The following is a 23,222-nucleotide window of genomic DNA, read 5'->3' as shown; positions in this document are numbered from 1 at the left end:
GCGGGCATGCCCGTTTGCCACTCCTAGTTATATCGATTGCAATAGTTGCAGCAGAAACCATGGCATAGGCCACCATGTCCCCCGTTCTGTTCACCACGAACATGGTAAGAGTAGATGATTCAGTTGGTTATGAAATAGAGTCAAGTTCAAAAGTATGAGGTGTAGCCAAGCGCAACACTTGTTCACAGAAAAATTCATAGTTAAAAACAATGGATCCCGATAAAATCTGGTTACATACGAAATCAAGTTCTGGTGGTAGTATGATAAGTGCCATGATCACAAAAATCATGCTACGTTGTTAGGCATGAATTGTTGCATCACTTGTAAAAGTTAGTCTTCAAAGAATAGGCTTACTAAGAGAATCTTGTATGTCCATATTCTCCAATTTAAAATAGTTGAGGCTAAGAACAACATTGTAGAGACGATGTGCATTGTTGGCGAAGCCTTTTTTAGTCTTTTCTTAAACCTCATAGCAAGTGGTAAAGACTTATTATTGCACTTGAATATTAGGTGCATAAAGATGCATCGACTTGCTTGCATTTAGTGTGATGGAATAATTATAGCTCATTTAAAGTCAACTAATGTGAGAGTGATGCAACGTATTATTTGCTCCAAAGAATCTTACATTACATGTTATATTACCTATTACCTATCAAGTAATATTTTTGCATTATCCAACTACATTAGAAGCTAACATTTTTGTTTAAAATACTAAGAAATTTCTTATTGAAATGCCCATGAGAGAAGGTAAAAAAACAACAAAGAAAGCCATCAAATTAATCTTTATAAGTTGTACACCCCAAGATAAGGTAGTATATTTATTCTCATAATAACTTTTGTTGGAGCAAATATACATTTTAGTTTCTCACAAAAAAAATAAATACAGATTATATATTCTTGTTGCTGCTAATTAACACCAACAAAACACTAACTTGTAGCTCAAGTCTTTGAACCTGGTGCTGGAGGTTGTTGCTGCATCTGCTGATACATGGCAGCAATCCTACTATAGGCCTCCATTGTCATGGGCTGCATACAATTTATCATTTCTTCATTAGTATTTATAACATAGTACTTTAGTATATAACTTTTTTCTCCATACACAACTAATTTTTAAACTCTTGGACCAACCAATTTGTGCTTATTGATATTTCAACGAATTATTACAAAGAGAACTTTGTCAATATCCCAAGTCCCAACAGACCAAAAGACAATATATTAATCACATAATGAATTTGATTTGACCCTATGGTACACTCTTATCTACAGCCAGTTCAGCAAAACCTAGTTGCTTTTGATCATTATAAGAAATTTCATTTTGTTTTTCACATTAATAATGAGTAAAATTATATAAAAGGCCTCTGCAAATCCTACGTCGAACATCAACGTCAGAGTTCAAATTCTGGCACTCACTAAGAGTTACGTATATGAATTTTTAGTGGTGGTTACTATTTCATCTACATGTTAAAAAAAAACAAATAATTATCGAATAAAATGCTGTTTATAATTCACCTGTGATTGGCATCCAAAAAATGTGGACATAGGGTCAGCCATCCCCGCTGTCGGAGGCCCTTGAAGTCGGTCAGTGGCGGTGGCGGCAGCGGCATCCCATGCAGGCATAGGCATGAATGCTGAAGGATGGAGGACTGGAGGCATCCCAGGGATGTTAGCTCGATTCATAGGGTTCATATCCATTCCCATCCCCATCCCAGCCATGCCCATTCCCATCCCCGCCATGCCCATCGGCCCCATTCCCATGCCCATTGGATTCATCATCGACATTTGAAGTTGTTGCTGCATGGTCATCGGCATCATCATGGATGACATGCTGAATCTATTCACCATGTTCACTTGTGCTTGCAATTGTTTCAGATATTCTATCACCTCATCCAACATTGAAGCCTTATCGGTCTGTTACACAAATTAAATCAACTTTATATTTTTTACATCATATAAGTTGAAAACATAATATCTATAATCATAAATGAGACCAAAATTTTTATTTAATTAATATAAATGCAAAAATCTTACATATTTTTTACTATTTTTTAAAATAAAAGTTTAAGTGAGTTCGACTCCTAAATTCACCAAGTATCAGAATATACATAAAGACGTGACACCAGATGCTAATATTTTTTGCTATAAGGATTGAAGTTTATTTTTTTCCTCTCATCTATATCTTTTCTGTACCCTCTATTTTGGGTGTGTCCAAAATGTAATTGTTTCTGTATTTATGTCACTAAAAACATAAGACCCTACCATTGAAAAAAAAAAGGATTTATATGAGTAGTTGAGTGTTTCCTCACCAAACAACCAAATGTGTCAAAGTGTCACAACAAGTAGTAGGATTAAGTTTGTGTGGACTTATATAGTCATATATATGGCTGAAAACAATGCACAACAGCCATATGATTGGAAAATTTTCATGACCATAAAAGTCACCACATCATAAAGTTATATGGATAATAATAATATGATAATATTTTTTATGTAATACTGTTTAAATTAATAATGTACTAAAATGGCTTATCATTATTATTTAAATGTAATTAAAATTTAATTACTTAATTAGATATCAAACAATGAAATACTTTTATATATATATATATATATATATATATATATATATATATATATATATATATATATATATATATATATATATATTTTTTTTTTTTTTTTGACAACTTTTTGAATAATTTTATACTCATGTTTGAACATATATGGTACGGAAAGGTAGTACAATATAAAAGAAATTAGTTTGATGTTCAAATACTCAATTATAACATGTGTCAGGTCAAGTAAAATCCAGAGCAAGAAGCTCCAAATCTAAAGTGGTCCAAGTGTACAACTTTAATCATGCATTCAAGAAAAAAAGTACCAAAAATATATAGAAGAAAAAATTTAATTAATATAAAAAATATATAAAAAATAATAAATCTTAAATAATTTGCATTTGGGAAGATCCCAAGAAGAAGAAAACAAAAATTATTATAATGTGAAGTTAGATTTTTAGTGCAGAATCATCACGGGACCGCAAGTTGAAGGGTTGGAAAGTGATTGAGCAAAAAAATGTTACATCATTATTGCATCTATCTAAAGAAACTGATTTGAATTTGGGACCATAAGATACCAAATAATTGGCTCATATATATCATTGTTGGCTTGTCAAAAACCACTAGTTATATAGTTCTTACTAATAATTCATTAAACTTTTTATATACCTTGCTGGAATTTGGGACCAACTTTTGCAATGTCTTCATTCTTTGGTTTATCTTATCCCTCCTTTTCTGAAATTCCAATAATAAAACAGAACAATCAACAGCCATTTATTGATTTTATAAAAAAAATTAATAATAATTATTATATCTGATTTATATATGATCTATATATTATCACTGACTCTTTCGGATTGGTTGTGTATAGCGGCAGCTCTGCTTCTTTTGGTGGAGACTGACGATTTTCGATTTTCTCTCTTTTTATCATCCTCTTCAGCATCATTCCTCTATAAAAATCACAAATCATTATATTAACATTAAAAAGTATTTGGACATGTGAAGTGAAAACTTTATAAAAGCTGATTAAAAAGACTTTATGTTGACTTTTTTCTTTCTTAAATTAGCTAGTTAAAAAAACTAAGGCTGTCCAACAAGATGCCAAATAAAGAGGAGAATAAAAATCACTTTAGAGATAAAAGTATAACCTAATAACTAATAACTTATGGTTGTTGTCGCAAATGCGGTTATAGTTAATTGCGGTTACTTCAACGTAAATACGCCGCCCATTAGCGGAGTTATATAAAGGCATAGTAAAGTTTTATATGGACGGCTTCAATACAGGAATTGATAGCACCTAACAGAATTAGAATGTGTATTTTAAGGAGTAGTACACCTTCAAATTTCAAGTCTTCATTGAGAGATCAATTCCTAAATACATTTGATTTAAGTTCACATAGCAAATATGGTGTGATGTTGTTCCAGAGTTTGTTTACATACTATAGCATCATTAATATTATCATTAATATTTCTGCCGCAATTATGAAGGTAAAATAAGATAATATTTTAAAATCATGGGTTTGATATTAGTCATTCCTCTATCATTCATGCATACACAAAGCACCATTATGTGTGTGAGAATCTTACAGTTGGTCTACTGTGGCAAACAGAATCATGGTCATCTACGGTTGTGGTTCTGGTGCACTGCTTATCAGAGCTGGTGTTATCCATGGATGCTATTGAAGTTGAAGTGAAACCAGCAGTCACGCCAAATTCCCTGTCATATGTATCTAATGTCACTTGTTGGCTTTGGCTCCCAAACGTCGCATTGTTGTTCATACTCTGATCCCTTCCGCTCCCCGCCATATGTGCTGTCACTCTTCCACGCTTTGCCGAAGCAAAGATTCCGCCTTCCTCCTGCGCTGTGGCTCCAACAACGCTACAGGACCCCACGGGAGTGGGGCCACCGACCATACATGATCCAATACCTCTCATAGGAATTGGATCTCGTGCATGTAGTCTCTGCTCCTTCTTAAGATTGGGGCAGGGAACCAACGCGTCCACAATCATGCCATTAGTTGCGGCCGTAGCTGCGGCAATGGCCGCAGCTCGTTGAGGGTCAAGCCATGGGACTAACATGTTCCCATAGACACCACCACCCGCAGTGAGAAACGGTGCTTTACCGTGGTGTGGAAAGCTAGTCGCTTGGTTCACTATGGACTCCAAGGTTCCGCTACCACGAGGCTTTTCCCATGTTTCCTTGGATGGTGTGGTTGCTACCGGTTTAACCGGCACTCTTGGTAACCCTAAACCATGCATAGAAATTTGTCCATTTTCCCATGTCAGTTCTGCAACATCATAGTCCAACCTGAATTCATAAAACAACACAATATCTATCATCAGAATAATTTTATATTCTTTTAAGTCAACTTTCTAAACCTTTGAAGCAATTTTCGACATATTAGTTTACATGTCTAGATTCACAGTGAATTTGATAAAATCACGGCCGAGTAATTTTGTTACCGCTCTAAAGTATCAGTAAAAATCCCGATAATATCACTGTCGATCGAAGCATGCATAGAGAGTCTATAATATCATGTTGCAATTTCACAAAAAAATTTAACAAAATTTAAAGAGAGAGAACTGACATGGGAACATCATGAGGGGCAGTTGAATTAGAGTTGGAGCGAAGAGAGGCTGATCTTGCATGGGATTGTGGATTTTCGTCAACTTCCCAGCTAGGAACACACTGGCTCATTTTGAGCAAGAATTCAAACCAGTTCTCCTTACCTGTGTTTGTGCTCTTTTTCACATGTTGGGAAAGGAATATTGATTGTAGAAAGAGAGTGGAAAATATTAATTGATGATTATATGATACGATTTTATCTAGTTGTAAGGGCCCATGTATTACAGCAATGAGTGAATGTAGCTTGTGGAGTTCATTTGGCTACGTAAAAGGGATAATCTAGTCCATATGTATTGGAGGGACAAGATTCATGAGTGGACTCAGTTCTATTTTGTCTTGTCAACCTTTTATCTTAGTTAGTAGCATAATAGTCCATAGACACCGCAATCGGCTGCCTCTGCAACTACTAACTGAACTGAATAAACGATATGTACACATATAATCGTATGTCTCTGCAATATAATCGGATGTCTCTGCAACTACTAACTGAACTGAATTAATGAAATATTGAGATGGTGTATTTCATACTTATGTTCATATACTTATACATATGTACATAAATAGAGAAATACAAGAAAGCATATTTAACTATATATATGTACATAAATAGAGAAATACAAGAAAGCAAATTTAACTATATATAGTATTGATTTTAGTTAGTCAAACGTGGTCCCTGTGAATGAATAAATTAATTGAATCATTGCTCAATTTCTTGAATGATAGAAATTCAATTCTTTGGGAAGGCGATATTGTCAAAATGTATTATATTCTATTTTATTGCTTAATTTGATTTCTAAAGTGAAAAGCCCTCAAACATTGGTGAGATCAGATGGATTTTATTAATTAAATGTCTATTTAAGCTAGTTGCAAAGGTGTTGGCAGAGAGATTGATAAAGGTAATGGGATCCACAATGTTCTCAAGTCAGTCAACTTTCCTAAAAGGTAGTCAACTCCTTGATGGTAGTTATAACGAGGTGCTTATCACTAGGATCATATCTGAGGAAGGTCTCAACATGGCAACCGATATTAAAAAATTTGTGGAAGTGTTTGGGCTTGTGGAAAAATAGATATACATGTCGGTCTTTGTGGGAGAATTGTTCTTATTAACTTTGTCCTTTCTTTTATTTCTATTTTCTACTTTTTTTTTCATCAAGATGTCAAACAAAGTTTGGAAGTTGGTGGTGCATGAAAAGGTTGGGGAGAAGTGAAAGAATGTGCGAAGGTTCCTGGGATGAAATGATTAGATGAGAGGAGATAAAAATAGTCGTCTGATTGGCGGATTCTCATGCTACTAAATATTGAGTTTTATGAACGTCTATTCTAGATACAATCAGATCAAAATAGGTCATGTGAATGCGCCCAAGACGACATTTATGTCCAGTCACAACAACGATTACTACAATGTCATGTCGTTTGAGTTTAAGAATGCAGGCGTCACCTATCAAAGACTCGTGGATGCGGCATTGTCGAGACAAATAGGCTTCAACCTGAAAGTCTACATTGATGACATGATATTAAAGACCTCATAAAGGAAGAGTCACACAGGAGACTTGAAAGATATTCTAGAGTCAGTTAAGAGCTAAAACATGCGTCTAAATCCCACTAAGTGCTCCTTTGGCGTACAAGCAGGCAAATTTCTAGGTTTAATGTTAACCAAGAGAGGTATAAAGGCAAATCCAAATAAGTGATGGTTCATCATGACATGAGGAGTCCTTCCAACATTAAAGAGGTTTTTTGGTGCGCAATCTCATTTCATTTCTTGTGCAGATGACAAGCTTTTTATTTCTTTGTCACTCTTAAGAAATGGGAGAAGTTCGAGTGGGCGAGCGAATGCGAGGAGGCATTCTCAAACTGTAAGGCCTTTCTTGCAACGCCGCCCATCTTGACACGCCCAATAATAGGTTCACCCTTATACCTCGATTTGTCTATTACTAACCGTGTGGTGAGTTTGATGCTCGTCCAAGAGACAAACACTACTACAAAAAAGATATACAACAATGCCCATGTTACCACAGCCAAAGGATCCACCGTGGTAGAAATTATTCAATTAGGCGCTTTCTTTTTATTTTCAATTTTAGGCCATTTTTCACCACGGTCGGAAGCTCCAACCGTGGTAAAAGGTGGCGCATGGTCATGAGTTTGAATCTTGTTGTTGTAGTTCTACTACTATATTTTTTTATATTTTATTAAAAGACATACAACAATGATTGTTTTATACAGCCTTTGTTGTATGTAGCACACTATCCACTTTACTACTACGGTTGAAAGTTCCAACCGTGGTGAAAAGTGACTCTGGATCATGGGTTCGAATCCTAACTCCTACAGTTTCATTTTTTATTTATTTTTAAGCCACTTTTCACAATGTTTGGAACTTCTAACTGTGGTGAAAATTCACTCAGGGTCATGGGGAAATATAAGCGTGTTTATTGAGTTTCTTCATCGTCCTTAAACAAATCTTTGCAGTCCATTTAGTGAGTATCAACGCTCAAGACTATACCATTAGTGATACGCATGAAACCTAAAACTTAGATGAACTTCCAACTTAGAATAACTTCATATTCTACCTCCAAACGTCATCTTTCATTTACGACACTCTATTTCTCCACTAAACCAAACTCAAAAATATCATTTCTTCCATAAACAAAACTCGAAAACATCATTTCTTTCATTAAAAAATTTTAGAACTCCATCATCTCTTCTCCAACTTGAATGAGACAAGGAAAGTATGGATTCAAGTTAAAAATGTTTGTTCTTGTTGTTCTTTTTTTTACTGTTGTTGTTCTTGTTCTTGTTTTTCTTTTTGTTATTATTGTTGTTCTTGTTGTTGTTTTGTTGTTATTTTGTTGTTGTTGTTCTTTTTCTTCTTTTTCTTCTTCTTTTTTTTGTTATTGTTGTTCTTCTTGTTGTTGTTGTTTTTTTTTTTTGTTCTTATTGTTCTTTTTTTTGTTATTGTTGTTCTTCTTCTTCTTGTTTTTGTTTTTTTTTTGTTCTTGTTGTTCTTTTTTTTTGTTATTGTTATTGTTGTTGTTCTTGTTCTTTTTTTTCTTGTTGTTATTATTGTTGTTCTTGTTGTTGTTTTGTTGTTATTTTGTTATTGTTATTGTTGTTGTTTTTGTTCTTCTTCTTCTTCTTCTTCCTCTTTTTCTTGTTATTGTTGTTCTTCTTCTTCTTGTTTTTTTTTGTTCTTGTTGTTGTTGTTGTTCTACTGCTGCTTTTTATTTATTTATTTATTAAAAGACATACAACAACAGTTGTTTAATACAATAGTGGTTGTATGTAGTGCGCTATACAGTTTACTACCACGGAAAATAGACTGTGATTGTAATTAACCCACTTACAACTACACCCTACCTAACAATGGTTGTTCAACTGTTATTATAGGGCTTTCGCGACCATTGTTATATGTATTTTTCATAGAAGTGAGATAAAGTTGAGCGATCTATAAATTTCTTGAGTAGGTGTTTAAGGGTGTTAAGCACAAGTACTACAATATTGAGAGGTTCGCTTTGGTGGTTGTTGAAGGATAGAAAAACACTTAGAAAGGGGGGGATTGAATAAGTGTGACTTTAAATCTTGGACGATAAAAATAAATTGCACAATTATTTTTATCCTGGTTCGCTGTTAACGAAGCTACTCCAGTCCACCCCCGCAGAGATGATTTACCTCAACCTGAGGATTTAATCCACTAATCGCACGGATTACAATGGTTTTCCACTTAGTCCGCAACTAAGTCTTCCAGAGTCTTCTGATCACACACTGATCACTCCAGGAACAACTGCTTAGATACCCTCTAAGACTTTTCTAGAGTCTACTGATCAACACGATCACTCTAGGCTTAGTTCACTCCTAAGACTTTTCTCTAGAGTCTACTGATCAACCTGATCACTCTAGTTACAAACTGCTCAGCCAACTGCTAAGACTTCCTAGAGTATACTGATCACACGATCACTCTAGTTCCTTACAACTTAATGTAATCAATTCAAGAGTTTACAAATGCTTCTTAAAAGCGATAATCACAACTGTGATATTTCTCTTAACGTTTAAGCTTAATCTCACTAAAATATTACAACAGCAATGTAGTGAGTTTTGATGAAGATGAAGATTCTGAGTTTTGATTTGAACATCGTTTCAGCAAGTTAATTTGAATTGTCTTTGTTCAGGATCGTTAACCTTGCTTCTCATCAGAACTTCATATTTATAGGCGTTGAGAAGATGACCGTTGAATGCATTTAATGCTTTGCGTGTTCCGTACAGCATTGCATTTAATGTTATACGCTTTTGTCAACTACCTCGAGCCTTGTTCACGCTGTGTCTACTGACGTAGCCTTTAGTAGCTTTTAACGTTCCTTTTGTCAGTCAGCGTAGTCTGCCACGTGTACTTCCTTCTGATCTGATGTTTGTGAATACGACGTTTGAATATCATCAGAGTCAAACAGCTTGGTGCATAGCATCTTCTGATCTTCTGACCTTGAAGTGCTTCTGAGCGTGATACCATCTTCTGATCTTCAGTGCTTCTGATCTCATGTTCTTCTGATGCTTCCATAGACCCATGTTCTGATTCTACTTCGACCATCTTCTGATGTCTTGCCAGACCATGTTCTGATGTTGCATGCTGAACCATTTGAGACACATCTTCTGAGCGCTGAATTATGCGTACTCTTTATATATTTCCTGAAAGGGAAATTGCATTGGATTAGAGTACCATATTATCTTAAGCAAAATTCATATTATTGTTATCATCAAAACTAAGATAATTGATAAGAACAAATCTTGTTCTAACAATCTCCCCCTTTTTGATGATGACAAAAACATATATAAATGATATGAATTTGCGATCAGAAAGAGTAGACGGCAAAAGACAAATTACACAGCTATAGCATAAGCATATGAATATGTCTCCCCCTGAGATTAACAATCTCCCCCTGAGATAAATAATCTCCCCCTGAAATAAATACTCGAAGAACTTTGATAAAAGACTTCCCTGATTATTTCGGTAGAGACGATCATATAAGCTTCTGCCTTCAGAGAATTCATAGCTTCTGACTTCTGCTTCCATTGGACAGCTTCAGAACTTGAATTTCTTTGATCTTCAGAACATTCACAGCTTCTGACTTCTGCTTCCATTCAGGACAGCTTCAGAACTTGAATTTCTGGATCTTTTAGAACATTCACATCTTCTGATTTCTGCTTCCCTCGGATAGCTTCAGAACTTTGAATGTCTACCAAACATCACTTCATGCTAGATTTGTATCAGAACATTGTTGAATGTACCAGAGCATCATCTGAGCATCTCTACATCCTGAAATGTTACAGAACAAAAACTAAACGACAAAAGTCAGCATGAACGAGTTAGAACATAAAATGTATGTTTGAACACATTATATGTATCAGAGCCATATAGGCTGAAATAATGTATCGGAGCAAATAATGTATCAGAGCCATAACATTATATGTATCAGAGCAAATAGAATTTTGTCAGAACAAGATAGACAATGATATTCAAATTCTATTATCAGTGCTTCTGATTCATTCTTCTTTCTTGCTTCTGATCTCTGAAGCTTGACAGCACTCAGCTTGCTTCAGTTTCCATGGTTTTGCTTCTAGTGTTTGCTTCTGAAGATTTTCTTCACTTTTTTTATACCTGCAAAACACTTAAACCATATAGAACTTGCAGTTCTTGTTAGTTAATGCAACTGATTAAATCAAATCATTTATCACAGTATTTCTCCCCCTTTTTTGTCATATCATCAAAAAATAGAAAAGATTCAGATGAATAAAACAGAACACATGGAGGAAGAAGATGATTTCATTAAGGTTCAACCAATGGGTACAAAAGTACAGGATGAAAAGATCAGATGCACAGAAACAAAACAGATGCAAAGAAAAGAAAGAAACAACACAGACTCAATCTAAGATGGCCCTAGTCTTGACAAGATCTTGGCCAGCATCTCTTTCATCTCGTTGTTGTGTCCTTCTTGCCTTTCAATGAAAGCATCATACTTGTCATTGAGTGAGCTTTGTTCATCCTGTCTCCTCTGAATCGCTTCTAGAGTCCTTGCAAGACGAGAAGGTTCATCAGAAGAAGCTTCACCGCTTTCAACCACAGGAATGACAACTTGATCTGCAGCTTCCATAGAAGTATCATTTGCTGGGATATCCTCAACAGGGTCTGATTCAGCAACATGATCTTCAGCATCTGCTTCTTGCATAGAAGCATCTCCATACTCTGCAGCAGGAATTTCCGAGTCTCCATTCTCAAGTGCCTGAAGAATGGCAGCTAGATTCCTGGGAGCAGAAGGACCTTCAACTACTGGTGGGTCAACAACTTCTGGAATGACCAAGTTTGGATCTTTCTCAGACGGGTTTTCCCTCAGATAGTCAAAGAGAGTCTTGAAATCTCCGAGCAGAACAGGATATTGAGGTATCCAAACCACAATCTCTCTGCAAGGATTTGCTTCCATTGCAGCAGCCAGTCTCAACTGTTCCATCTCATCCACAAAGGGCTTCTCTTCCAACAGATATCTACCTTTGAGGCGAGCAAACCAGAAGTCTTCATAATTCCTCAGAATTCCACGAGGCCGTGGGGCAGCAGCTACACAGGCTTCCTGAAGTTCTAAAAACAGAGCATCTGATTTTCTGCGAAAGATCCTCCAGAAGTTCCGCATAGCAACATCATTCAATCCAGAACTTTCAGCAATTCTGAGAGTATCAAAGGTACTTCTGAGATTCTTCCTTATGTTTTCAAAAACTACACCAATAGGATATACAGGGCGGGATTTTATTTGGGTGTTTGAAAAGGCAGGGTTGGAAGTGAAGTACGGATGAGGTTCTCTATCCAACCTATAAGAAGATTCTGCTTCAGTATCAGAATCTAACACTACCACTTCAGCTTCAGGACGAGGCTTGGGAGTGTAGTTGCAATCACGGAGCAGCTGCTCATGTGATGCAGAGGTTGGAAAAGGAGAATCACAAGGATTGTTTTGAGAGGTGGAGGGAGTATGTTCAAGAGTGGTATTGAGAGAAGGTTGAGATGGAAAGAGAGTTTGAAGGGGTTGTATATCCAGAACAAGATCTATGGTAGGTGGAGAGGAAGGAATGGTTAAAGGAGAAGATGGAGGTGTAAGAACATGGACATAAACAGGTGATTCTGATGAGGCTTTTTCTGGTTCAGGGGTAGGTACAACCTCTATTGGTGTAACTTCTGAACGAACAACAGGAACAGAAATAGATTCAGAAATGCATATACCTTTGGAACTATTCAGAAGCGCTTTGGTCACATCCTCCGTTTTCTTCAGCTTTTTACTCTTCGGCTCTTCAATAATCTTTGCTTTGCCTCTAGAGATTTCTTTCCTTCTGACATAAGCCTGAACTTCTTGTTGGTTTTCAGCTTCTTGAGGGATATTGTCTTCATCAGAGCTTTGAATAATCATCTTCCTCTTCTTGGTTGTCTTCTTTTCAACAGCCTCAACCATCTCATCATTTTTGTTTGACTTCTTCTTCTTTTTCTCTTTCTCAAAGTCATCAGATACGGCCTTAACAACATTAGCAATCACCTTTTTAGAAACCTCTTGTTTAGAGACAGCAGAAGGATGATCATGCTTTCTTTTAGTCCTTTCTTCCCTCTTGCGATTTACTTTGAAAGGAGCACCTTTGTCTTGATCTTTAAAACTCTTATTCTCTTCAAGAGATTTCAGATAATCAGTTCTGACTTCAGGTACCTCACTATTGAAGAAGGTTTCAAAGTCAGCCAGAACTGGTTCTCTTATGGTTCTTGTTCCAGCTAGAGGTTCAGGAACTTTGAGAAAAGTGTCAATTATTTTCATCTTCTTTAAAGAGAAGGCATTCAGACAGGCTCCAGTGGTGACAGCAAGATCTTTGATGATACCTTCAGACTCCAGACTTTCAACAATCTTGGAATGTACCAGAAGGTTTGTAATAATCCTACCAAAAGGAATGGTTGTTCCAGCATTTTCCTTTCTGAAAGCATTCCTGGAATCCTTTACTGCTTTCCACATATGGTTGAAGATAATGTAAATCGCATCAACCTTCTTCTGAGTGGCAATGCAATAAAGAATATACCTTTGATCATTACTGATGAAATCCGAGGCATGAGTTGATTTCCTATGGTAGAAGCACCCGAGAAGGATCTTTGTCCAGATTCTGTAGATATCTCTCAAATTCTTAACATATTTAGTTTTCTTGACATTTGAATAGAGAGTGGATAGAATATCTTCCCAATCTTCTCTTTGATCAGACTCAAAAACCCCTTCAGGATTTTTCAGATCAAACATCACTCTTAGGATGTTTTCAGTAACAACAACAGACTTTCCATGGACAAAAGAGAGTATAGCTTTTGGTGCAACCACAGCATGTACCCAGAACTCCTTGACAAGATCCGGATAAACAGGGCCAACGAACTCAGCAAACAACGAGGTCCATCCTTGAAAGATGATGTCTTCTTTAAGGTGAAATTGATTTTCTTCAAGGTTGTCAAAGTCGACCATGAGTTCACACAGAACTTCCAATTCATCTTTGGGGATGGAGCATGCAACAACAGGGGTGAGTTCCTGGTGTGTTTCTTCGTGCATATGAAGAAGAGTAGATGAACCAGCAAAATGAGATGAAGAAGCAGCCATTGAACAGAATGAACGAAAACGAGCAAGAGAAGCGAACTGGGTTTTCGATTAGGTTTTTTTTTTAGAAAACGGCTAAGAACTTTTCAAACGAGAGAATGCAAGGAGAGAGAGAGAGAGACAAAGGAGCGAAAAAGATGTATGATATGATTTGAAAAGCATATATAGAGACGGATTTGAAAAGAATATAAATTGAACAGTTCCAGAATCAAAGGAAATCAATTTTATTAAATGATGAGTGACGTGAGGAGAGAGAACGTGGTAAATGAAATAATTTAAACAGTTACCTAGGTCGGCGTCTTTTCAACTGCACGCTTTGTACAAACCGTACAGACACGTGTTCATCATCAGATAATAGATGACAGCTGTATTAAGAATAGACTTTACGCCTTCAGATTCTGATCACTGCTTCTGAGATGATCAAGTTTCTCTTCTGGAAATACTCCTTCTGAAGTGTGCTGATATAAGTCTGAATGATCTTCTGATCCATTACTTCTGATGTACACAGCTTCTGGAGGTTCACTTCTTTGTTCTGCAGCTTTTGATAAGACAAAACTGTATCTGCAGAAATTCTCAAGCTCTTTGTTTCATCAGAAACAAATTTATCATCAAAACAGATGTTTATTGATTTGTCCACAATCAATGTTTCAATGTTGTATATTCTGTAGCATTTAGAGCATTCAGAATACACAAGAAAGAAACATCAAAGCCTTAGAGGCAAACATCATAGATGGTTCCAAGACTAATAAGCTTCTTTTCTGAATTCCTACAAACATAGTTTCTTCAACAGATTTAAGAACCAGATCTTGGAAGACAGTCTTTCTTCCCTTCAAGTGTTAAGAGCAACTTGAGTTCAGGTGTCATGTCATGTTGAATGTTGTCTTCTTTGTTATCAAGAGAATCTGCAAAAGAAATAATCTTTTTCTTTGGTACCCACATCTTCTTGGGTCCTTTCTTGTTAGATTTTCTCAAGTTCTGATTGAACTTGGGTTTGACATTATAAGCAATAGGAGGAACAGCATGATAATTTTTAATGTGAGTTTCATGATATTTCCTAGGTTGTGTCACATGCTTCTTGGTGTGTGTTATGTGAAAACTTTGTGCATGTGAAGTGTGCCTAATATCATGAGAGTGGCCATACTTGAACTGATCATACAATGGCTTGTATGTAATTTTCATTTCATCAACAGGTTCAAGTTTGTATGGGGTTTCACCCTCAAAACCAATGCCGACTCTTTTGTTTCCAGACACAGCATATATCATAGAAGCTAGCTGACTTCTGCCAATACTTCTAGATAAGAACTTCCTGAAACTTAAATCATATTCTTTCAGAATATGGTTTAGACTAGGAGTGGATTTTTCTGAATCAGAAGGAGATCCAACATTATTGGATAATTTTAAAAGTTTTTCTTTTAATTCAGAATTCTCCAACTCAAGCTTCTTTGTTTCAAATTCAAATTGCTTTTTCAGCTTTTTGTATTTGAGACTAATCTGAGACTTGAGTTCCAGAAGTTCAGTTAGACCGGAAACTAACTCATCTCTAGTAAGTTCAGAAAATACCTCTTCAGAATCTGATTCTGATGTAGATTCTGATCCGTCATCTTCTGTCGCCATCAGCGCACAGTCGGCCTGCTCATCTTCTGAATCATCTTCTGACTCATCCCAGGTTGCCATAAGACCTTTCTTCTTATGAAACTTCTTCTTGGGACTTTCCTTCTGAAGATTTGGACATTCATTCTTGTAGTGTCCAGGCTCATTGCATTCATAGCACATGACCTTCTTCTTGTCAAATCTTCTTTCATCCGAAGATTCTCCACGTTCAAATTTCCTTGAACTTCTGAAGCCTCTAAACTTCCTTTGCTTGGTCTTCCAGAGTTGATTTAGCCTTCTGGAAATCATGGACAGTTCATCTTCTTCTTCAGATTCTGATTCTTCAGGATCTTCTTCTTTGGCCTGAAAGGCGTTAGTGCATTTCTTGATATTTGATTTTAATGCAATAGACTTACCTTTCTTTTGAGGCTCATTTGCGTCCAGCTCAATCTCATGACTTCTCAAGGCACTGATAAGCTCTTCCAGAGAAACTTCATTCAGATTCTTCGCAATCTTGAATGCAGTCACCATCGGACCCCATCTTCTGGGTAAGCTTCTGATGATCTTCTTTACATGATCAGCCTTGGTGTATCCTTTGTCAAGAACTCTCAATCCAGCAGTCAGAGTTTGAAATCTCGAAAACATCTTTTCAATGTCTTCATCATCCTCCATCTTGAAGGCTTCATACTTCTGGATTAAGGCAAGAGCTTTTGTCTCCTTGACTTGAGCATTTCCCTCATGAGTCATTTTCAAGGACTCATATATGTCATAGGTTGTTTCCCTGTTAGATATCTTCTCATACTCAGCATGAGAAATAGCATTCAGCAAAACAGTTCTGCATTTATGATGATTCCTGAAAAGCTTCTTTTGATCATCATTCATTTCTTGCCTTGACAGCTTTGCGCCACTGGCATTTACTGGATGTTTGTAACCATCCATCAGAAGATCCCATAGATCACCATCTAGACCCAGAAAGTAACTTTCCAGTTTATCTTTCCAGTATTCAAAGTTTTCACCATCAAATACCGGCGGTCTAGTATAACCATTGTTACCGTTGTATTGCTCAGCAGAGCCAGATGTAGATGCAGGTGTAGGTGTAGACTTTTCACTTTCATCAACCATCTTTTACTGAAGCGTTTTTCTCTTCCTGAATCTTTTCTAAACACGGTTAAGTGCTTGCACCTTAGAACCGGCGCTCTGATGCCAATTGAAGGATAGAAAAACACTTAGAAAGGGGGGGATTGAATAAGTGTGACTTTAAATCTTGGACGATAAAAATAAATTGCACAATTATTTTTATCCTGGTTCGCTGTTAACGAAGCTACTCCAGTCCACCCCCGCAGAGATGATTTACCTCAACCTGAGGATTTAATCCACTAATCGCACGGATTACAATGGTTTTCCACTTAGTCCGCAACTAAGTCTTCCAGAGTCTTCTGATCACACACTGATCACTCCAGGAACAACTGCTTAGATACCCTCTAAGACTTTTCTAGAGTCTACTGATCAACACGATCACTCTAGGCTTAGTTCACTCCTAAGACTTTTCTCTAGAGTCTACTGATCAACCTGATCACTCTAGTTACAAACTGCTCAGCCAACTGCTAAGACTTCCTAGAGTATACTGATCACACGATCACTCTAGTTCCTTACAACTTAATGTAATCAATTCAAGAGTTTACAAATGCTTCTTAAAAGCGATAATCACAACTGTGATATTTCTCTTAACGTTTAAGCTTAATCTCACTAAAATATTACAACAGCAATGTAGTGAGTTTTGATGAAGATGAAGATTCTGAGTTTTGATTTGAACAGCGTTTCAGCAAGTTAATTTGAATTGTCTTTGTTCAGGATCGTTAACCTTGCTTCTCATCAGAACTTCATATTTATAGGCGTTGAGAAGATGACCGTTGAATGCATTTAATGCTTTGCGTGTTCCGTACAGCATTGCATTTAATGTTATACGCTTTTGTCAACTACCTCGAGCCTTGTTCACGCTGTGTCTACTGACGTAGCCTTTAGTAGCTTTTAACGTTCCTTTTGTCAGTCAGCGTAGTCTGCCACGTGTACTTCCTTCTGATCTGATGTTTGTGAATACGACGTTTGAATATCATCAGAGTCAAACAGCTTGGTGCATAGCATCTTCTGATCTTCTGACCTTGAAGTGCTTCTGAGCGTGATACCATCTTCTGATCTTCAGTGCTTCTGATCTCATGTTCTTCTGATGCTTCCATAGACCCATGTTCTGATTCTGCTTCGACCATCTTCTGATGTCTTGCCAGACCATGTTCTGATGTTGCATGCTGAACCATTTGAGACACATCTTCTGAGCGCTGAATTATGCGTACTCTTTATATATTTCCTGAAAGGGAAATTGCATTGGATTAGAGTACCATATTATCTTAAGCAAAATTCATATTATTGTTATCATCAAAACTAAGATAATTGATAAGAACAAATCTTGTTCTAACAGTTGTGATAACGGCAAGCAAACTCATACCCTACTTTCTAAGGCATTAGGCAATGGTAAAAACCAACTATCCCTTTTGACAGGTCCTAAAGAAGTTGAATTTAGCAGGAAGGATGATATCTTGGGCGGTTGAACTATTTGATTATGATACCAAATATATACCGATAGGAAGAATTAAATGATAAGTAATATTTGATTTTCTGGCAGAATACAGTTCTCCAGTAGATGAGGAGGCTCCCCCATGTGGACACTATCAGTAGATGGCGCATCTAACTTAAAGGGAAATGGTGCCAGGATATTATTGGAAGGACAAATCGAGTAGTCGTTGAAATTTGAATTAAAGGCTAGAAACAATCAGGCATATAATGAAGCTCTCATTGTGTGCTAGTCCTATCCCTCGAAATGGGCGTGTCGAATATAAAGGCCAAGAGCAACTGTCAATTGATGCAAATCAAGTCGTCGGATAAGGGTGGAAAATAGGTCAGGCGTGTCCGTCTTGTCCGCACTTTTTTGTAGCGTAGGGAAAGGTTTAAGGCTTTCATTCTCTAATGTGTATTGTAACACCCCTATAAAGCCCCGTGGAATCACTATACCAAATTTGTCTTTTAGCAGCACCCCTACGAAAGCGCTTTTAGGAAAAAGCGCTGGTATAGGCTTCGCTAAAAACAAAATTAAAAAACACGCTAAAAAAGCGCTCTTATAGGGGGGGTACGAAAGCGCTTTCCAAAAGCGCTGGTATAGGGGGGATACGAAAGCGCTTTCTAAAAGCGCTGGTATGGGGGGGGGGGGGGGTTACGAAAGCGCTTTTCAGAAGCGCTCTTATAGGTGGGTTATGAAAGCGCTTTCAGAAGCGCTGCTATAGGGGGTGGGCTACAAGAGCGCTTTTTCCCCAAAAAGCGCTGGTAAAGGCCTGGCTACGAAGGCGCTTTTCAGAAGCGCTGTCATAGCCTTTTTAAAATTAAAATTTTTAAAAACCAATTTTTCTAACGCGCGTTTCATATTTCAGAATCCCTAATTCCTCTTTCATTCTCTACCCAGAAAACCCATAAAACTTAAACTTTCTACTAACATTTCAGAATCCCTCACGATTTCAAGCTCATTCCAGAAAACTTAACCACGAATTCAAAGAAGAATCCAATTTCATTCACGAAGCTGAAGCCACCGTCTTCTTCCTGCACTCCCCTCGCCGTTTCAAACCGCGGAAAAGGTGTTCAATCTTGCAGACGAGGTGTTCGACGTATCTTCTCAATGTAAGTTTTCTCACAAGATCATGATAATATATAAAGTTTGTTTTTCTTTGCTAGTTTTTGTTTGACTGTGATTATGATAGTTGAAAAATTTGAAAGCAACCATGCTTTGTGCACGTTATTGTTAAATTAATTGAAGGAAATCTCACGAAATCTATATAAAATTGGACACATCACGCGTTCAGCGCCTTAGTCGTTGGTAGTAGTTGAAGTGAAACTCACAGCTAAGGTTATGTTTGGTGTGTGTTGATGTTGAATTTTCTCTATTTATAGACACCAATTTTGATCTATGTGTTCATAATTCTAGGCTTCTAGTATTTATTCAATTGAAAGTACTAGCTTAGGATTTTGATTTTGATTTTGATTTTGATTTTAGTTTAATTTAAATAGCTATGGCAATTGAAGATTCAGTTCCGGTTTTAACAAATTCTGATTCTGTTGAGCAGGAAAAAGTGCTTCCTTTAACTGATAGTATGATGGAAAGGGGTTTAGGGAGATTTGGTTGGTTAGAATTTGTGCAGTGCATTCTTGTTTCATTTGCAATGTTCTTTGAAGTTCTATTAAGGTTCTCTCATCCTGTGTGATCTTTATTAAGTTTAGAGATTGTTTAAATCAGCCCCTGTACTGTGTGTTCTTTATTAAGTTTAGAGATTTGAATCTTGGGACCGGATCAATTGCACTTTAGGATTTTTAGAACCGGTTAACTACGTGTTCAGGTTTTTCTTTAATAGTTGGACTGTGAATTCTGTTTCTGCTGATGTTTTGGATTTCAAAACTTGCTTGGGTTAACTACGTGCATATTATTTAATATGAGATCACTGTTCTACTTAATTGGTTTATTTTTGGCTGAGTTTTGAGTTCAATGATGATAAACGCATCACTGACATATATATTCTCATGGCAAGATATTATTCTATAAAAAAGGATTTCTTTCAAATGGTGCAATATATAGTAATTTTTCCTCTTGTTTTCGCCACCTGTAAGCTATATGATTATGGCTATTTGTATTTTACCTTGCCCATATCTTCGTTATTATCAAGGTTATGTTAAATTAAGAAATAGTTTGGTGATAAGAATTTTGCATTATCATTATTATTTTACTATGCAACTATGCTTAATTTTATGTTTCAAAAGGAGAAAACTAGTAACATGAACTTCAGAATTTCATGTAAAAGGAATGTAAATGACCTTAACTGTCAAAAGGAAAACAAGGAACTATTATTTGTAGCATAATTATGTGTTGGACTTTATGATTTTAATCATATTATTATTCTACTGGAGGTCTATTGATTTGTTTTGGTATATTTTTATTTAATTTTACAGTTACTTTGAAGAATCCGATTTCATTCACGATGCTGAAGCCACCGTCTTCTTCCTGCACTCCCCTCGCCGTTTCAAACGCAGAAAAGCGCCGCCGTCTTCTTTCACGGTACCTGCCTTATTTTTATCACATTGTTTTGTAGTTTATCAAATATAATTTAAGTAGAAGCTTTTGGGTGGAACAATTTGAACTTATTACCTCTTGTCAAGCTCCGATACAATGACAGTGCTATGCATTGTCAATAAGATATTCAATTAAATGCTTAAATTAAATTGTTCAGTGGAACTCCTTGTTGGTTAATATCTCTAACATGCTGTTCAGATTGGTTCAGTGATGTTGAGTTTTCTTATTTCTTGGTTTACTGGTTATATTATCCTTTTTCTTATTTCTAGGATTTTGTATTGTAGAAGTAGGTTAATTATAAAATGGTCTTGGACTTTATAATTTTAATCATATTATTTAACTGCATCGTGTGTGTGTGTTTAATTTTACAGTTACTTTGAAGTCTCTGGTTTCTACTTGTACAACGCCGATTCAAACCTACCCATCTCCCACATCAAGTCTAACTCAGGTTACTATCCCTTTCTTCTTGCTTATAGTTTGTTATTTTCTGCTTATAGTTTATTGTTTATGGTTCTATTTAATATCAATTTAGTGTCTCTCAACCAGTTTTTTGGTTTGTGGACTTATATTACCTTGAAATAAGGTAATGTCTTCTTTAAGAAATCGGGTATTCTGATTAGGTATTCTATTATGATGATAGCTATTTATTATCTTGACAGAATTCCTTAGTACCTGATAGAGAAACCAAGAAGCATTTGTTTAGCTTAATTAAGACATGGATAAGACATGGATGAATTCAAACCGATTGTCGAAAGAGTATGAGAAAGGGGTATGGGAATTCATTGAGTTTGCGGTTGCGCACTCCGAAGACCCGCTTCGAATGCCGTGTCCTTGCCTGGGTTGCTGTTATGGGGGTAAGGTTGACGAGAATAAGTTGGCATCCCATTTACTACGGTTTGGAATTGATAGAAGTTATACATGTTGGACAATGCATGGTGAGAAAAGTAACGGGAATGCTGAGTCGAGTTGTAATAGGAAGTATGCTTCAAACGACGATTGCACAGACACATACGATTGCGATCGAGTCGAAGAGATTGCAGAAGCGCTTGAAGAAGATCTTGCAGATTGTCCCAAAATGTTTGAGAGGTTGGTAAGCGATGCAGAGAAACCGTTGTATGATGGTTGTTCAAAATTCACAAGATTGTCTGCGGTGTTAAAGTTGTACAACTTAAAGGCGGACAATGGATGGTCGGATAAAAGTTTCACAGAGTTATTAGCCCTTATGAAAGATATGCTACCAAAGGATAATGTTCTTCCCAATCGAACGTATGAAGCCAAAAAGATGTTGTCCTCTATTGGCATGAGCTATGATAAGATACATGCATGTCCAAACGATTGCGTTTTGTTTCGAAACGAGTATGCAGCGTTGAATGAGTGTCCTAAATGTGGTGCCCCTCGATATAAGAAAAAGTTGTCTCCTGCTAAAGTCTTATGGTATTTTCCTATAATTCCGAGACTTAGACGCATGTATCGTAGTGAGACCGATTCAAGACACTTGACTTGGCATGCAGATGAAAGAATTATTGATGGAAAGTTGCGACATCCGGCAGACTCACCACAATGGATGAAAGTTGATACTGATTATCCTGAATTTGGAAAAGAAGCAAGAAACCTTCGGTTGTCATTGTCTACTGATGGAATGAACCCGCATGGTATTCAAAGTATCTCGCATAGCACATGGCCTGTGATTCTTATGATTTATAACCTACCTCCGTGGCTATATATGAAGCGTAAGTACATGATGTTATCTATGCTAATTTCTGGGCCTAAACAACCAGGGAATGACATAGACGTATACTTGGCACCGTTAATCGAAGATTTAAAGTTTTTGTGGGAGAACGGTGTGGAGGTTTACGATGGGTATAGGAAGGAAAGTTTCAACTTGAGGGCGATGTTGTTTGGAACAATTAATGATTTTCCAGCATACGGAAATCTATCCGAGTACATCAATAAAGGTCAAAAGGCGTGTCCTGTTTGTGAAGATGAAACCGATACGACACGATTGGAGCTTTGTCAGAAGAATGTCTTTCTCGGCCATTGTAGATTCTTAAATTCTAATCATCACTACCGTGGGTGGAGAAAAGCATTCAATGGAAAGGCCGAACATCGTACAGCCCCGCCTTTTTTGTCAGGTGATCAAATTTTTGAAAAGGTGAAAGATGTGAGCACTCAGTTTGGCAAGCCTTTTGCACATTCACTTGTCAAGGGTGGGTGGAAGAAGAAGTCAATTTTTTTTTGAACTTCCATATTGGAAGTCGTTGTACGTAAGACATTTCCTGGATGTTATGCATATTGAAAAAAATGTATTTGACAGCGTCATAGGTACGTTACTCAATATACAAGGAAAGTCTAAGGATGGCCTCAACATAAGGAAGGACATGGTAAACATGGGAATGAGAACTGAATTGGGACCCGTGACGAAAGGAAAACGAACATATCTGCCACCTGCTGTTTACACTCTATCTAGAAAGGAGAAGAAAACATTGTGTAAGTTCCTCAGTGAAGTTAAAGTTCCAGAAGGCTACTCTTCAGATATTAGAAGACTTGTGTCCATGAAAGACCTCAAGTTAAAGAGTTTGAAGACGCATGATTGCCATGTTATAATGGAACACTTTTTACCAATAGGTATACGTTCTATTCTGCCAGAAAAAGTAAGAAGC

The 23,222-nt window shown here is 36.7% G+C and overlaps 1 protein-coding gene across 1 annotated transcript; it reads right to left on the bottom strand.

Moving 5' to 3' along the window:
• Nucleotides 1-747: 747 nt before the first annotated feature.
• On the bottom strand, nt 748-5,500 carry LOC131609157 (transcription factor UNE10-like). The gene is made up of 6 exons (XM_058880816.1): nt 5,141-5,500; nt 4,140-4,860; nt 3,401-3,502; nt 3,222-3,287; nt 1,510-1,908; nt 748-1,026 (listed from the first exon to the last, which is right to left on the bottom strand). Exons 1-6 carry the CDS (start codon nt 5,248-5,250, stop codon nt 940-942), a joined length of 1,485 nt encoding a protein of 494 aa, XP_058736799.1. The 5' UTR covers nt 5,251-5,500; the 3' UTR covers nt 748-939.
• Between the last annotated feature and the right edge of the window lie 17,722 nt (nt 5,501-23,222).

This window comes from Vicia villosa, linkage group LG6, assembly GCF_029867415.1.
Source record: "Vicia villosa cultivar HV-30 ecotype Madison, WI linkage group LG6, Vvil1.0, whole genome shotgun sequence".
Lineage (NCBI taxonomy): Eukaryota > Viridiplantae > Streptophyta > Magnoliopsida > Fabales > Fabaceae > Vicia > Vicia villosa.
The sequence above is the reverse complement of the archived record's forward strand: the minus strand, read 5'-3'. Positions and strand labels throughout refer to the sequence as shown.

What these genes read in the sequence shown, in the direction of transcription:
- LOC131609157 (XM_058880816.1), bottom strand. Translation starts at nt 5,250, where the DNA reads ATGAGCCAGTGTGTTCCTAGCTGGGAAGTTGACGAAAATCCACAATCC. An exon ending in GCCCCTCATGATGTTCCCAT is followed by an intron (nt 4,861 to 5,140) that starts GTCAGTTCTCTC and finishes TTATGAATTCAG; the next exon opens with GTTGGACTATGATGTTGCAG. An exon ending in TTTGCCACAGTAGACCAACT is followed by an intron (nt 3,503 to 4,139) that starts GTAAGATTCTCA and finishes TGATTTTTATAG; the next exon opens with AGGAATGATGCTGAAGAGGA.